At 41.0% G+C, this 18,370-nt stretch overlaps 2 protein-coding genes across 2 annotated transcripts; both read left to right on the top strand.

Annotated features, from left to right (window-relative positions):
• The first annotated feature begins 231 nt into the window (after positions 1-231).
• On the top strand, positions 232-5,403 carry LOC134457861 (adhesion G protein-coupled receptor E3-like). The gene is made up of 5 exons (XM_063209848.1): positions 232-376; positions 550-731; positions 1,265-1,432; positions 3,325-3,517; positions 5,258-5,403. The coding sequence occupies exons 1-5, from the start codon at positions 232-234 to the stop codon at positions 5,401-5,403; spliced, it is 834 nt and encodes a 277-aa protein (XP_063065918.1).
• A 347-nt stretch (positions 5,404-5,750) lies between these two features.
• Positions 5,751-17,931, top strand: LOC134453672 (uncharacterized). The gene is made up of 5 exons (XM_063204466.1): positions 5,751-5,967; positions 6,535-6,601; positions 7,044-7,123; positions 7,817-7,979; positions 16,020-17,931. The coding sequence occupies exons 1-5, from the start codon at positions 5,789-5,791 to the stop codon at positions 16,671-16,673; spliced, it is 1,143 nt and encodes a 380-aa protein (XP_063060536.1). The 5' UTR covers positions 5,751-5,788; the 3' UTR covers positions 16,674-17,931.
• Positions 17,932-18,370: the final 439 nt, after the last annotated feature.

The following is an 18,370-nucleotide window of genomic DNA, read 5'->3' on the forward strand; positions in this document are numbered from 1 at the left end:
GTCCCTGCTGCTGAATGAGCTGGATGACGACCTCAGCCATCCGGCCAAGAACAGGAGGGATGTGTTCTTCACTAGAGGCCGCCTAGTGGCCAAACTGGTGCAGCGCACCTCAACGCACATGGAAACAAGCTTCTCAACCAAGACTACAGGTTAGGGTTATATCGGAGAGACTGGATAAGGCTAGATGAGATTATACTCTTAGATGATCTGGTTATATTGTATTTATAGAAGATGTGCTTCTCTGTGTCACCACCAGAGGGTGATGTACTGAGCATTGGCCCCAACGCATCGCTGTCTGCCTTCCCTCAGCTCAAACTGCCGTCAGCTGACGTTTACTTGGATATAGACCTGGAGGGAGTCGCCCTGAACAACAACGGTACACAGATCTCTTACACACACACAGACACAAATGTGACAGAGGTCTTCCTACACACACACACACACACACACACACACACACACACACACACACACACACACACACACACACACACACACACACACACACACACACACACAGGTCTTATGCCCTTGTACTCTCGTTGCTAGGCTCAGCATCGGTGGCCCTGGTTTCCTACAGTGACATGTTGGACCTGCTGTCTGCGGATCTCTTCCGGCCCAACGTTACCACGGTGAAGAAGTCGCTCCTGTCCAGGGTGGTCTCGGCTACGTTGGAGGACGTGACCGACGCCAACCTCTCCTCCTCTGTCAACTTTACGCTCAGGCACATAGTCAGTCATTACAGTGCATGCTACATACCGTATCAGTGGTCTCACAGCCCATCTGTCTGTCTGTCTGTCTGTCTGTCTGTCTGTCTGTCTGTCTGTCTGTCTGTCTGTCTGTCTGTCTGTCTGTCTGTCTCTCTCCATCTCTCCACCTCCATAAGCTTCACATGCAGTCACCACTACCTATCAATTGTTTGTTTTCCTGTCTGTCTGTCTGTCTGTTTTACTGTCTGTCTTAGTACGGTTGTTAAAATGCATGGGACGTGTCCAGAAGGTGATAAAAGCGCATTTTCAGCATAAGCTAGACCTATCATTCATGTCTGGAGGTACTCACAGTTTGACCTTGTTCAACAAAAGGTGGTTAACATCATCAATGGGATATTTCCATGTAGCCAAAATGACATGGGATGGAAAAAGATACTGTACAGATCAACCTAACCTGCGTGTACTGTATTATTATTATTATTATTATTGTTGATGTCATTCTTGTTGTTGTTGTTGATGATAACTTCCTGTTATTGTTTGTTTTTGTTGTGTAGGTGTCGCGTAGCCAGGGCAACCTGTCCTGTGTGTACTGGGAGGAGGGTGAGGGAGAGTGGAGTGACGAGGACTGCAGCGTGACCGAGTCCAACTCTACACACACCATCTGCTCTTGTACTCATCTCTCCACCTTCTCTCTCATCCTGCATGCCGAGGAGTTCGCTCCGGTGAGGACTATTATCACTGGTGTAGTGGGGGATTTTTTTGAGTGGGGGTACGTGATTTGTGATGTCATCAGTTACGGTAATTAGGCAACTTATCATGTCACGTTTTTTTTTTTTATCTCACCTCAGGAGAAGTGGTTGGACTGGGTACCCCCGTGTACAACGCCCACTACACCCTTGACTATTATTATTGTACCATTGTACACCAAGAAAGTTATGTGATTTATGGATGTTATGTTATGGATTTGTTTGTTCGTTAGTTTGTTTGCATGTTTGTGAGTTTGTTCGCTGCTGTGCTCTCTTAGCACATTTGTAGTTGTATTATAATGTAATCGCTGGGCCTGTTGCAGTTTTAATGTATGAACCAGTTTTGATGGATAATGCATACATATGCACATTATACATCAGGGGTGGGGAACCTATGTCTCGAGGGCCGTTTGTGGCCCTTGAGGCCGTTTTATCCGGCCCCCGATATAGTTTTAATGTTATGCAGCTTCACATGAAATATGATATATTTTGTAAAGGAAACTTAGAAAATACATTTCCAATACAATTAAGTTATATTCAGGGGACCTAGAGAAGGTGGGGTCTGTTTTAAAGGTGGCTGCCTTCAATATAGGCCTAAAGTGCAGGGGAAATCCTGGTTTGTGTTCATAATATGGCCCTCTGAGGACTTTTACGGCCCTTGGACGAATTTGAAGTGTCCCCTCGAATGAAAAAGGTTCCCCACCCCTGCTATAGATCAAACATTGCATATTACAGTTTTTCTCGATTGGTTTGGCTAATTTCTCAAAACTGAGATGACATTCTCAAAACAACACAAACAAATCTCCAAACCAACTTACAAATTCCCACAACAGAATGGCATTTTTCATTGCTTTCATCAAATTTCAAATGCTTTGTACATGTCTCAAATGTTTAGTACATCTCGGCAGATGGCTATATACAAGTACCCTACAGTTGACACATTGAGCATACATTTAGCACATTTTCCAAATAAATTGACCTGTCTTATCTAAACAAATTAGACAATTCTCAGTCTAATGGTTGCCCTCTCCAAAACATGTCAGCATGATTTCATTGTGTGAGTCATCATATGCAAAGTAGTCTACACATTGTCAAAACATTCAAGGACATAATATTTTAAGAATTTATTTACTGTAAACAGTAAATTCATGACAGTGTTCAACAGGCCAGATGGTATTGTAACTTTACTAGTTTGTAGAAAATAATTTTACAACCGTGTATACTACAGTTTCCTCTGTTATTTGGCTAATTTCTTGACATTTTTTCAAACGGCATTCTGTGGAAGGAATTTAGTTTCGACACACGGGATAAAGTGTTTTTGGAGTGATATGAGCAAGTTATAAGGATCCATGTAGTTATGCTGAACCATCCAGTTTATTTTGACAGAATGGCTAAATGAATGCAAATGAGCCAAACCAATTGAGAAGGATATATGCCATTTTTATGGTACTGACTATTTATGTGGGAGAAGGTTCAGTGCTGATGCAAGAATGAGCTGTTTTGGAAGGTATATGACATTTTGCTAGTTATCTGAACTGTTGTGCAGAAGTGTAAGAATGTTTAGCCAAATTACCCAAAATTTATAGAAATGTCATCTCGGTTTCAAGAAACTAGCCAAACCAATCGAGAAAAACTGTATTATACATTATAATATCACAACCAGGGCTCTAAATTAACACCAGCCAACCGGCCAAATGCTGGTAAAATTACAGTTTGGCTAGTAGAAAAGCACAACTTACTAGCCACTTTCACCCATTAGTGATTGTGTGTTTAGCTAGTAAGATTTAATTTACTAGCCACTTTGGCTGGTGGTGAAATATGTTAATTTAGGGCCCTGACAACAATATACTTTATTCATATCTCCTCAGGACCTGGTGCTGCTTCTGCTGAACGTGGTGGCTGGCTCTCTTGGCCTGCTCTGCCTCCTGGCGGCGGTGGTGACCTTTGCCCTCTGCCGTAAGAACCCGGCCGCCTCCGACCCGGCCCGCCTGCACATGGCACTCTGCCTGCTGCTGGCCCAGCTCCTCTTCCTGAACATACAGCATCAGCGCCGAGCAGGAGGTGGGATGGATAGATAGATAGATAGATACTGTAGATAGATAGATAGATAGATAGATAGATAGATAGATAGATAGATAGATAGATAGATAGATAGATAGATAGTGATGATGGTGATGGCAATGATGATGATGATGATTATTTTCTTGATGAAGATGATAGTGATGATGATGACGATGATGAAGACGATGACAGTGATGATGATGATGACAATGATGATGGCAGTAGTGATGATGATGATGATGATGACAGTGATGATGATGATGGTGATGGTAGGGGTGATGATGATTAGGATGATGGTAGTTGTGATGATGATGGTGGTGGTAGTGAGTGATGTCACTTGTCTTCTCAGGTCAGTTACAGTATTTCTCAATTGGTTTTGTACATTTCTCGAATCTCTCTCGCAATTTTCAAAACACAGTATTCATTCTCAAAACAGCTTTAACAAATGGCAAAACACCATGGATGACCTGCAAAACCAAGTCTCTTCCTCAAAATCCTTTGTTTGTCTGTCAAAACCAAGTTTTTGTGTCAATGAACGCGTCAGTGCCAGCAGAATGGTTAGTCTTTGTGTCATAGTGTATTGGCAAGCTAGTCAAATCGATTTGTCATGTTGTCAATTGACTAGTACACTCTTGAGGATGTTTTCTGAAGCGAAATGTTGTTTAGATTGGATGGGAAATGTTGTAAATTCGACTTTATATTACATTGATCAGGTAAGATTGTACTAGATATACATTTAGAGTATGACATATTTATTGAAAGGTTTTCTCATTGCAAAATCAAAAAAATAGTCAACTCTGATTGAGGTGTCAAAGTGCGCCCTCTACCACCCCTTTTTACTTGTCTTGCAGGCCCATGTGGAAAAAAAATATAGAACTGTAAAGCAAAATAAATTTGAAACAATACACTGATACTGTATAAAGTGCACTTACTGTCTTGTGAAATTCTACGGAAATATTGTAATTTTGCGTGGAGCGTAATGAGGCATAGAGTAATGTAATGCAGTACAGAGCTTATTGTTGTATTGCATGCTTGTTTCCTCTTTCCCTTCTACTGCTTTTGATTAGAGAGAGTCAATATTTACCTGCGAGTAATTCACCAATTCAGATCACATTTATAGACACAAATCCAATGGAAATTATACAGTGCTTAACACATTATGGCAGCTTGGTAAATCATTTTGCATGTCAAGACTTATACTATGACATAGGGCCTAAATGTTTTGGGGTTTGAGATAGTTTTTGTGTATTCAGTGGCAATGCTTTTTGAGTGATATGACAAAAGCAATTGCTAATGTATAAAAAAGCTGAGAATTGTACACAACCATCTGCATGATGATGAAAGCATTTGCTAAATGCTGAAAACTATGAGAAACGTATTTTACCATGTGCACAGATAACAGCAGGAAGTCACAATTGAACAAGACCTTTTGAGAATGATTATTCTGTTGTGAGAAATGTACAAAACCAATTGAGAAATACTGTAACGTGCAGAGTGCTGTCCGTGATGATGACAATGATGATGATGATGACAGTGATGTTGAGGATGGTAGTGGGTGATAATGACGATGCGATGGTGGTGGTAGTGACAGGTGTCAACTGTCCCCTCAGGTGACGTGCGGGGTGCTGTAGTGGGGATGATGATGATGGTGGTGGTAGCTGTGATGATGATGATGATGATGATGATGATGATGATGATGGTAGTGGTGGTGATGATGACAGATGTCACCTGTCCCCTCAGGTGACGTGCGGGGTGCTGTAGTGGGGATGATGATGATGGTGGTAGCTGTGATGATGATGAAGATGCTGAAGATGGTAGCGATGATGGGAGGGGTGATAATGACGATGGTGATGGTAGTGACAGATGTCCACTGTCTCCTCAGGTGATGTGCGGGGTGCTGCCCGTGGTGATGGTGGCAGAGGTGATGATGATGATGATGATGATGATGATGATGATGATGATGATGATGATGATGATGATGATGATGATAGTGGGGGTGATGATGATGACAGATGTCACCTGTCCCCTCAGATGATGTGCCGGGTACTGTAGTGGGGATGGTGGTAGAGGTGGTGATGGTAGGGGTAGTGGCTGATGTGAGCTGTCCCCTCAGGTGACGAGCGGGGTGCTGTCCTTGGTGGTAGTTGTGATGATGGGGATGATGATGATAGTAGGGGTGATGATGATTACAGATGTCACCTGTCCCCCCAGGTGACGTGCGGGGTGCTGTCCGTGCTCACCCACTTCCTCTACCTGAGCTGCTTTGTCTGGATGACCGTCGAGACGGTAGTTTTACTCCACGCCACCAGGGGTCTCCAGCAGCTCAGCAGGAACGCGCCGCTGCAGCCGCCGGCCCCCTGGAAGTATGTGTATGCCATGGCCTATGGGGTGCCTCTAGTCGTGGTGGCCGTGTCTGTGGGGATGAGACCAGACGCCTACGGGAGCGAGCAGTGAGTAACAAAGCTGGATGAATGGATGGACGCAATAGATAGATAGATAGATAGATAGATAGATAGATAGATAGATAGATAGATAGATAGATGGATGGATGGATGGATGGATGGATGGATGGATGGATGGATGGATGGATGGATAGATAGATAGATAGATAGATAGATAGATAGATAGATAGATAGATAGATAGATAGATAGATAGATAGATAGATAGATAGATAGATAGATAGATAGATAGATAGATAGATAGATAGATAGATAGATAGATAGATGGATGGATGGATGGATGGATGGATGGATGGATGGATGGATAGATTATCCACAGATAGGTCATGTTAAAGGTGGCCAGTCCACCTTTAAAACAGACCCCACCTTCACTAGGTCTCCTTAAAATATAACTTAAATTGTATTGCAAATGTATTATCTGTAAGATATCTTTACAAAACATGCCATATGTCATGTGAAACTGCATTACATAAAGGTATATCATGGTCCGTAAATGGCTCTTGAGACATAGGTTCCCAACCGCTGCCTTAATCCTGATGGCTTGCTTTGTTTTTCAGGTGCTGGCTGAGCAGATCAGATGGATTCATTTGGAGCTTCACTGGCTCTCTGCTCGTTATGTTTGGCGTAAGTCTATTATCAGGACTGCTATCAGACTCCATGAACTGCAACATCTCGTGATTGAAGTATTTTAAAAAAATGTTTTATTATGATGAGGGTGACACTGTAATATACCAATGCATAACATATAGCACGGTATGTTTGTAGAGTATGGCGTGCTCTTATCCAGATAGTTTGTTGGTTTCTTTGGTTTGGGAACTCTTTAGTCCAAGGTATTGTACATCCAGGTTACCTGGATATACAGTACGGTATATTGTATTACACTACCATTCAAAGTAAAATAGTTGTTGTCTTCATTTTCTTCTTCTTCTTCTTCTTCTTCTTCTTCTTCTTCTTCTTCTTCTTCTTCTTCTTCTTCTTCTTCTTCTTCTTCTTCTTCTTCTTCTTTATCTTCTTCCTCCTCTTCTTCTTCTTCTTCTTCCTCTTCCTCCTCCTGCTCCTCCAACAGGTGAACGCTGTTCTCTTCATGGTCATCTTCATCATCCTCCGTCTGTCAGAGTGCCCAGATCCTAATGTCTCATATGCCAGGTGAGGCTCCTCAGTCTGTAGCAGGGGCAGACGCGCTGGACTGAGATGTCCTTAGAATCACCAGAAAGAGATAGACAGACAGACAGACAGACAGACAGACAGAGAGACAGACAGACAGACAGACAGACAACCTGCCCCCTGTAGTTTTAGAGTGAGGAGTCCGCACAATTAAAATTCTTTGTTCTTTGATATTTGTTTTTTAATTTTATTGCCATGGAATAATAAAAAAAAACAAAGAAAAAAGGATTTAAAGTGTGTGGACTTTTCACTCTAAAACTACTGCCAACTTTTGTCTTACACTTTTTCCTGGGGTGTGCACAATCTTCACCTTCAACCTGGCCCCCGGCCCAATTCTAGATGCATTTGGTGCCTTGTTCAGGTGACTGCAAACCCATTTACGGATTCTGTGATAAAGGCCTTGCAAATATTTTTTCTCCTGACAGAACCATGGCGGTAAAGTCCAAAGTCAAAGTCAAAGCAAAGCATTCTTTATTGTCGATTTTCCTACTTAAAATAGGTTTCACACACACACACACAAAAAATGAAATCGCATTTCACCATCCTCCAATATGCAACTCAAACCAAAACATACAGATAATACAGACAGTGCCAATAACTAGCCAATCAAACATCTTTTTTCCCCCCTCCATGACGGATTGCAAATTAACCAATAAAAACATGTCCTTTTTCCAGTGGCCTGACACTGAAGGCCGTGTTCCAGTTTGTGATCCTGTCGTTGCCGTGGATACTGGGCATAGTGGCGCCTAGCTACGAGGGCCTGGAGATTCTGGTCATCCTCCTGCACTCCCAGCAGGGCTCATGTCTCTTTATCATGCACTGTGTCTTTAACGCTGAGGTGAGTCTTCTGTGGTGTGATGTAGTGCAATGAATGTGTGCGTTACACAATGCGACCTTGCGTCCTCCACTTGTGCTTGTGGCCTCTTACCAGGAAGTAATACGATGTGATGACATTTACAACAGCATTATATTTCAGTATCTCGTGAAAGCTCAATTGTAAAGACATTTTCTCATTTGCAAACTGAATGGTGAATGAAAAATACTCCCCCAAAAATGGTTGTGGCTAGGCTGACAGAGGGGAAACTTAATTGTTTTCTCCACGGAGGCGGGGCATCAGCAAAACGTGAGGCCATAAGCACAAGTGGAGGACGCAAGGTCGCATATTGGAATGCATTCTTTAAGTGTACAGTCGACGCCTGCCTTCTCTTCATCCTCCAGCATTCCCAGCGAGGCTGGAAGAACATACAGGTTGTACCGGGAAAAAAAATTGTATATGCACTTAAAATAATTGTAACGTAGGGATTTGTGGAAATTCTTGTTATAGTGTGGTAGAGCTCATAGACAAATCGACATTCATTTTTGTCCTGCCATGAATCAGGTCGAAACGTCGGGTTGAAACGTCAGGTTGTAATATGATCATGACAATGAATGAATAAAACGTTTTTAAAAAGTTTCAGCACCAGAGATTATGCCCAAGCCAAGACACCAGTTACATTCTGAATCATTTACAGTTCTATTCGAGTTTTTGTGCATTAACCTTGAGATTTCATAAGGAAGACTTCAGACATCAATTTAAGAATAGGTAACAGTAATTTGATAATGTCTGAAAATTCATTATAGGCCTTGAGCCAGGTCCCAAAAATTGACCTCTCGCAATCGAACGGGTGGGCAAGTTCTAATCTGTTTTTTTGAATTCTTGGACATCTCAAGTAAACAGTTTGGCATGATAACCATTGCAAACAGGTAGCTTTTTGGTAGTTATCATGTGTTGAAATGGTGGACCAGTAATATGGAAATGTGAAAATCGGTATTGTGGTTCTTTGCTATTATGTAGTTAATTGACCACACAGGGTGCTTGAATTACCTCAGGGATGCTTCCCCTTCTATTAAGACCCTACAGGGGTTGTTAGAGCACACTAATAGGCCTAATAGAATCACCTCAGCAATATGTGAATGACAAAATGAGATAAAAAGGATAACATATGAAATCCGTTTTTTTATTTTTTTTATTTTTTACTTTTTTACTTTTCCCCCAACAGCAAAGCAACACCAAAAACATAATGAATTAACACATACTAACATGTGACAACCATATACTGTACATTAATATGGCATGATAACCATTGCAACGAGGTAGTTAGTGAAAGATCATGCGTTGAAATGGTGGACCAGTAAAACGGAAATGTGAAAACTGTATTGTTGTTCTTTGTTATTATGCAGTTTTTTGACCACACAGGGTGCTTACATTTCCTCAGGGATGCTTTCCCTTCAATCAAGACCCTAAAACTGTTGTTAGACCATACCAATAGACCTAATAGAATCACCTAAGCAATATGTGAATGACAAAATGTGATAAAAATGACAACATATGAAATCGTTTTTTTGTTTTTTTATTAAACTTGTCCTGCAACAGCAAGAATAACATGAACAAACACCATGAACAAATACACATTAACCATATTAAAATAAACTAAAGAGCATTATTTCAGTCCTCAAGATCTGACTCAGTCCAGTAAGCATCTGGAAATATGTCACCATGATTATCCTCTTCATGCTGATATACGCATGTCTGAAGTTTTTAGAGGGTTGTGCATTTTGAGCTACTTCTCAGACATTGGCAATCCGGCAGTTTACATTGATGGCTGCACTTGGCTGCAAGACCAGTTGTAGCACTGCCTCAGGGGCTGGAGATTGCCGCATCCATAGTGAGCTGGTCATTTTCATAGTTGGCCCAACCATGGTAAAGTGGGCTTGGGATTTGTGGATGCTGCTGAAGACTTGCTCTCAAGATGCCAGCCTGATAGTTGGCAAACATAGCATGCATGAGGAGGCAGTCCTCACATGGTGGAAGTTGGCTTGAAAGTGTGCAGAAAAGCTGGTAGTGTGTTGTATTTATGTTCTACGTATTTGTCGATGTTATGTAGAGTTGGCACCTAAATGCTTCATGAATACATCCATGGACAGCTCCAAGTCCTGTCCCAGCTTATGAAAAACTGCTTGAAAGAGCTCTGATCTCATCGTGAGCTTTAAGGCTCTGAGCTTTCCACGGCCTGCACTGTCCTTTTGTGTTTTTATGATTATTTTTTGTATTTACTTTACATTATTTTTCTATTGTAGCCCTAGCCTCTTCCCCCTTACATTAGAAAATCTGTATTTCATGTTAAGATATTCCCTATCAAATAGCATGGTGGCTCGGTAGTACTCGCACTGGGTACAAAGTAGTTCAAGAAAACTGTCATGTAGTGTACCCCGGCCGGCTGGCTTTAACGTCGTAACGCAGTCCCTCTGTTATAACCTTATTGTCACCAAATGGTAGAGGTGCTCCGATCACCATTTTTTGGGTCCGATCACCGATACCGATCACCAAAAATCTTTATCTGCCGATTACCGATCATTGCCGATCACAAAAATGATTTCCTATTTTTTTTAATAGCCTATTAATTATCCTTATTGAATACCATTTCTGCCCATAAACCAATCAATCTTAATTTGCACATGTCTATTATTAGGCTATTATAATTATTATTATTATTATTAGTATTATTATTATTAGTAGTATTATTATTATTATTATTATTATCTTTCAGACTAGTGTTGGTAATACAGTCTACAGTATTAATCAATGTATAAGTTATTGCATAGAATAACTAAACTATTTAAGATTGAATTAAAACTGAAACATTACATCAAATAGTCTTCCACATACGAGAAAAAAACAACCTGTCGCTTTAAATGAGCAGCCTCGTGAGGAGAGCCCCTCCCCTCTCTGTCACCGTCCACAGTTGCAGTGCTCCACTACCGTTCTGAATCTCTCTCTCAAGTTTTAACCACATCTGTCGCCGTTTGGTGTTTCAGCGACTATCAAACTAATCGACTGACTGCCAATTACAACTTTGAAAACAATAATTGACATGTTTGTGCAGACAACGTGAAGTTGTCGCGTGCTGACCAAGGCAACTACACAGGTTATAACGTAACATGGCTCACTGGGGTAAGGGGATGGAGACTCCCAACTGAGATCGCTCCCGGACGTGCGGTCCCAGGTGTTTCTATCACTCCCGGACGTGCGGTCCCACCCGATTATATTTCATGTATTATCATATACCAGAGATGGGACCAAGTCACTAATTTGCAAGTCGCAGGTAAGTCTCAAGTCGTTCCAGTCAAGTCCGAGTCAAGTCACAAGTTAAGACACATTTTACCAAGTCAAGTCCAAGTCCAAGTCGCACCAAAGCCAAGTCAAGTCCAAGTCCAAGTCTCATTTTTTCCAAGTCTCTAACAAGTCACCTTATATTCTATGGGCAACATTGACAATTACTTTTGGTCATAAATTCATTACCTCTCCACCCTGCTCTGCATGTCCCACATTGTCAGTTGTGTTCTAAACAAAAATAGTAGGCCTACTGGTGTTTTTTAGGGCAATTCATTTAATATTTCATTTTTTCATGTAATTTCTTGACATACAAATGTAAAAAATAAGTACATATAGACTTGCCATACTATTGCAAGTCATTGCAAGCTAAAACTGTCAAGTCAAGTCAAGTCTCGAGTCAATAGTGTGCAAGTCGAGTCAAGTCACAAGTCATTCCTAATATTGCCAAGTCAAGTCTCAAGTCAAGTCATTTGTGTGCTCAAGTCTGACTCAAGTCCAAGTCACGACTCCCAAGTCCACATCTCTGNCTATACTGCCACATACAAGCAATTTAGGGTTAGGGTTAGGGTTAGGTTTAGGGTTAAGGTTAGGGTTAGGGTTAGAAACAAAAAACTAACATCAACAACATAACTAGCTCCGTCATATGGCGGTGGTACCGATAGTCTGGCTAGTGGGAGCGAGATGAAATGGGAGCGTCCTGGGTTGGGAGCGTCAATCAGGGAATCCTCACTGGCGAGTACTCAATCGCAAATTACATTGTCACTCAGGTAAACGGCGCATGGATCGGAAAATCAGATCATTGTTGATGCAGATATGGTTATGAATGGTGGAAATGAAGGGGGGAATGGCGAAAAGTTATAGACAAGCAAAGATGCCTTCTTTTGGTGCAGTTGCAGCTGTGCAGAGCCAGCGCCTACATGCAGCGCCAGGTGTAAAGGCAAATGGTTGCGTGAGGAATTTAATATCTCTCGATCGGTTTTTTGATCGGCATGTTTTTCCGATCACCGATCAGGCCATTTTTGGCCATTATCGGCCGGTCATGATCGGCAGCCGAGCAATCGGAGCACCTCTACCAAATGGTAATGGCCAAGTCTTAATCGGTTACCTAAGACTTCCTGCATTGTTAGCAATGTTGTTATAATGTAGTTGAGCGTTTTCAGCCAAGAGTGAATTGGCCTGTCGCCAGGCTCATTTGCAGTAGGAGGCTATCAGAGGTGGAAAGAATACTAAAAAATGTAATTAAGTAAAAACAGTAAAATACCATTACTTGGTTCAAATTCTACTCAAAGTAGAAGTAAAATTACCTCTTTAAAAATCTACTTGAGTAAAAGTTAAAAAAATACAAAAAAAAAGTAATTTGAGTAAAAATTAGTTACTTTCAGTTTGTCTTTCTATTGCTTTCCTTAAATAGCACCCTTCATGACCTCTGTCTATCTCTACACAAGTCATCTTCCAATAACCTGGCGATAGTGACAACAAAATTATGTGTGCCCTGGTGTGGCAAAGTTGCAGGCCTAGGGTCATCTCATTGATACAATAGCCCATTACTCTGAATTTAGGGGTCTGGATTTCAATCTGGGATCTTCAATTTCAAAGGCTGGGAAGCCTACCAAAGGAAATAGTCTGGTGGATTTCATTTAATTCCCTGTTGTGAGATTACATTCATGAATAAGTTTTGTTAATAAATAATAAGTCTTGTATATCTTCTAAAAAACTGTTTTCAGGCTGCGTTCCTACTCCCTCAGATATAGTCCCTGGTGTGTGCTCTACTATTCTCAGCCAGTCGCTTGCAACTTGTGGGCTTGTCTGTGGGCTGTCGGACTAATGGTATGGGGCCGGCGGGCCCTAAATAGTAATCCAATAGATAAGTCCAAACTAGATAATTTATGGTAAATGGTAATAACACACAATTTCCCTTCATGTCTGACAGATTTTCCATTTTATTTCAATTTTGCCTTCCTCAGTACTCAAGGTAGATGTAAGTAAAATACTTGGGCCAAATTGTAATTTGAGTAAAAATAAAATCACCCATTTTAATAACTACTTTGGAAACTACAAATTACACATGTATGAGGTACAGGTAAAGTACACAAGTATGAGGTGGCCCCTTGTCAGTATATCAGGACTAAAAGTGTATAGGCCTTTTCCTCACACATGTGTTATGTTTAAGCATGCATGTACAAGAAAAGGTATTGTATAAACTTGAATTGATGTCTATCCCTGATATTGTCTAAAGGGTGCCTCATACTTAAGTACTACTTATTACTACTTAACCCCTTAGAGCAGCACTATGGCTCTCTGTAATTTCATAGCAATGTTGTTATGATGTAGTTAAGCATTTTCAGCAAGTGAATAGGGTCGCCGGCGACCCCAGCTGCAGTAAGAGGCTACGTGTTTTTGGGAAACTCAGCCGAAGACGACATTATAAGAGTTACCAGCAGGGACATCCAGATGAAGGTAGATATTTGACCAGAAGGAGACAAATGCAAGCAGATAAAGCTCATAGAGTCAACTCCATCTGTCAGGCACAGACGCACAGCCACTGCCACACCAACACGCATGCACATTATGTGTATTCTCTGGGTTATGTGTGGAATGATCAAAATTTGAGAATAGCATAACATATGAATCTAGAAACCACCACTTATTTTCACATAGTAAATGTACTTTCATTACCAGACACTGAAGTAGTAACTGTAAGAGAATGCAACTCTTCAATTTTTTGATTGTTAATAATCGTGAAACATGTAATCTGTTATTCCCTGTTACTGGCCTGCTCTCTGGACTCTTCATACAGTATGTTGCTTTGAAGGTGGGGTGATCCCTCACCCCCACTACTTTCAGTGCAGAGTGGGTAAGTCTGTTGATTTGGGACTTTACTTTTATGGTTAGATTTCCCAAGTGATTGTATCATAGGCATGCACAGATATAGGAACGGACTTGGTGGTGCTAAAGCACCTGCCCCTTCGCAGTATTGGACGAAAAAAGGCCCTTTTTGAAAGTTCCCTTTTTATTTTGTCACAATGTGTTCCATATTGGCATGATCATCTACGGTAGAAATTCTTGAGATCAAAAGCATGTGACAATTCCCCCTGATATAATATAGTTTATAATACAAGGGTAGGGAATCTAACTTATGTCTCAAGGGCCGTTTACGGCCCCTGATGTAATTTTAATCTTATGCAGTTTCAAATGGAATTTGACATGCTTTGTAAAGAACTCTTAGAAGTTTCATTTGCAATACACTTAAGTTGTTTTCAGGGGACCTAGTGGAGGTGGGGTCTGTTGTGAAGGTGCCCACCTTCAATATAGGCCTAAACTGCAGGGGGAAATCCTGATTTGTGTTCATAGTGCAGCCTTTTGTAAAATTTGAAGTGGCCCACGAATGAAAACGGCTCCCCACTCCTGCTCGAACCTAGCAAGGCAACTGGAAGTTCCACACGCCCCCCGCCCCCACCTTGAGCAACTGCCCCCAAAAATGTCTGTGCATGCCACTGGATTGTATAGTGTAGTACACTCTCAATAACAGCATGGTACAAAAAGTTACTTTATCCTCTCCGAACACCCTTAGTCTCTGCTTCATCAAATAGGTCTTTGTCTACATATCAAATTCGAGTGTGTCTGTATATTAGTTTACATTTAAGTACATTACACTTTTTGTTTGGATAATGAAACATAACTATTAAGGAAACTTGTAATACAAAACCCACCTGTATTGAAATGTACTGGGAAAATTGTGTGGTGAGGCATAGAAGATTTTTTTTTTTTTTACCCAATCTTCCAGTATTTTCACTCTTGAGAAATAAACCCTCATTTTTAAATGAAAAGTCAGTGAAAATGGGGGTCTGAACTAAATTAAGTGGGAAATATGTGTAACGTGCCCTTTGAACTATCCAAGAACTTTGTATAACATCTTTTCCTATAAATATATTTATCTCAAAGTCATTTTTATGTTCAATTTATCATGATATTAGCAAATTAGCCTAGGCGTTTTTAGTGTAAAATGGTTCAAATAAGAAATACATGATAAATATGATAAAGCTACTGTTCTGCAAAGGTTATCATACCAATTCATAAACTGGACATATATAGCAATAATAAAATACCAACAAGACTTTGCCCACCCTTTCGATTGCGATCGGTGGTCTGGCTTATGGACTATTACACATTGCAAAATTACATGGATCTTAATAATCACCTTGTTTACGATCATTTGTAGTGTGTATGCATTTTTTTCCCTAGGATATCCTGTATAGTACTGCAACATATGAATATTGTATGGAATTTTGTTGTACAAGGGCTTGCTTAAATGGCCCACATAACACTTGACTGTGAAAGTGGCTTTTGTTAAAAAAAAATCTTCACTGACTGGCAGAAACCTTGTAGCTCCACTTTCTATTACTGTATATCATTTTTTTTTTCAAAACAACTATATTCCAAATAAACATTTCATCATTTAAAGTTGGTTTTAAATAATTTATAAAACTCTTATACTCATGGATACTGACCGATTGCACTGATTTATACATTGTTTTGAATAATTAAATAAATAATGAATTAGATTCTGAAAGGTTGAAATATGAGGTTTCTGTCGGACATCGACGTTATAAGAGCTTATAAAATCTTCGCAGGCATTGTACGTTTTTTTACGTATATTTTTTATTAATGTTGGTGTTCGACTGCCTGTCTGTCTCTGTGTTTGTGTGTCTGTGTGTGTGTCCTCAGGTAAGGCGTCAGTATGAGAGATGTTGGCAGCGTGGTCTCAGGTGTCCCTCTAGATCCGACCAACCAGCGCAGGAATTCCACAGCATCGCCGTAGAGACGGCAGGTGCCAGCCAATCACGACAGAGGGCTCGTCCTCCTCCCAGCCAAAGGGAACAGCTTGCGCTGCAGGCCATGCGTGATGCCCCTCCCACTTCAACAGGTGCTGGCCAGTCACAACTTAAGGCTCCTCCTCCTGGCCAATCAGAACTCAAGGCTCGTCCTCCTGCCCAATCAGAACTCAAGACTCGTCCTCCCGGCCAACCACAACTCAAGGCTCGTCCTCCCGGCCAACCACAACTCAAGGCTCGTCCTCCCGGCCAACCACAACTCAAGGCCCGTCCTCCCAGCCAACCACAGCTCAAGGCCCGTCCTCCTGGCCAATCAGAATTCAAGGTTTGTCCTCCCGGTGAATCAAAACTCAAGGCTCGTCCTCCTGGCCAATCACAATTCAAGGCTCATTCTCTTGGTCAATCAGAACTCAAGGCTCGTCCTCCCAATCAATCAGAACAGGCCACACCGGCCGAACAGAATACAGCGGCCACTCAACCAGCCAAATCAATGGGAGTTATCAATGTTCTTTGGTCTGCTGCTGTATTTGATTCTGATTCGGATTGAACACTGCATTTGATTTGCCCTCCTTTGTTACTCTGTGTAAATTATGTTGTTTTTGTAGTTGCACAATAGCAAAAAAAATATCCCTAATCTCACAAATGCTAACTCAACAAAATAAACTATTATAATGCTACAAAGACAATAAAGACATCATCAGCCAGTGGATGCAAAGCAAGACAACAGTCTTTATTTTCAATGTTCATTTAAAAACATGACATTTAGCCTCTTGTATACTAACAACCCCCCCCCCCCTTCTTGGTTATCATTGGTAATTAAAAACAGCATTGACTCTACTCACTTTTCTGTGCCTTAAATGTTTACTCGTTTACTGGCATTGTTTTTTCCCCTTAACATTGTGTAGCCTACGAGCTATCAGGTTTCCAATGGGATACAGTGCAACCATGTAAGTAGCTAACTTAGTTGGCAACAACGCTGTCGCACATTGACTGCTAACCTTCAAGCAACCTTGTAGGTTGCCGTTGTGAAATTGGATTGCTACCAAGTAAGTTGCAAAAGTTAGCAACGCCGCTGTCGAAAAACGCACCCCACATTCAGTCTCTGTCTGTGTATAAGGCGATGAGGAGTTTGTGCCGGTCATCGCTCACTCTCTTGTGCTCAAGTGGCATGCTGTCCCATACAGAACACGATAATATATATTATTTTATTGATATTTTATTAAGTGAATGTTTCGACTGTAGCGTCAGAGTCAGCGAAAAAGTGGTCTATGCTCAGTATTTGGTTTAATATATTTTCACTGAAGGTCACAGTCTTTAACTACTTTTTTTGATTGTTCCTCGTTCAAGAGACAAAAAGGGGGGAATCAATCACACACACTTGAACCTTTAGGTTTGCGCTTTGGTGTCCCTGTTTGTCAATCATTTTTTACAAGACACACCGGCTATTCTGGTATGAAGCACACATACAGCATTACACACACACACACACACACACATACAAACACACAAGCCTGTGTATGGCACATGTGTCTCCATCGACATCCCAGCCCTTACACAACATAGTAATAGCCCTTTATAGATGAGTGCAGTCTCACAGTACTTAGCAGCTAACCAACACCTCAAGCACAAGCATTTTATTTCATTACAAACACACAGATTTATAATTAACTGTGTGAAGAAGAGACGTTTTTGTTGTCACCCTTCTGATTTTTGTTTTACTTCCTTTTTTCTTTCCCCCACAAAACGAAGGTGTATAAAAACAGAATATATACATACATAAAATGAAATACTAGTAAAGAAAAAAAGGATCCATGTGCTCATTCTGAGTGAGTTTCCTTGGTGCAATAACTGGCAGTGTCCACACGGGGGCAGGGCAGCATGTCTCAGGGCAGAGCTGTGTATGTACAGCAGTATGGGTGCAAGTCATTCCTCCATACTCAAATTCTTTCCTCTGTCCTCCGTCCCATGTCTTTGTTGACGACTTAGGTGTGAAGACAGTTTCATATGGGACATTTTAATGTTGGACATTCAAACATTTTAAAATACCAACCGTGATCCATCTGACAAATAACACTGGTCATCTGACAAATAACTCTGGTTATCTGACCAGACATTGGAACAGACACATTTCCCCATGTTGCCACAAGGCGTAATTTCTTTTTCCAGATAAATCACTCTTGTTGGTTGAATATTTTAAAAATGAAGGAAAGGGCGCGAGTTTTGGAGAAATTACTTGTACTTGAC

Source organism: Engraulis encrasicolus, chromosome 1, assembly GCF_034702125.1.
Source record: "Engraulis encrasicolus isolate BLACKSEA-1 chromosome 1, IST_EnEncr_1.0, whole genome shotgun sequence".
Taxonomy (NCBI): domain Eukaryota; kingdom Metazoa; phylum Chordata; class Actinopteri; order Clupeiformes; family Engraulidae; genus Engraulis; species Engraulis encrasicolus.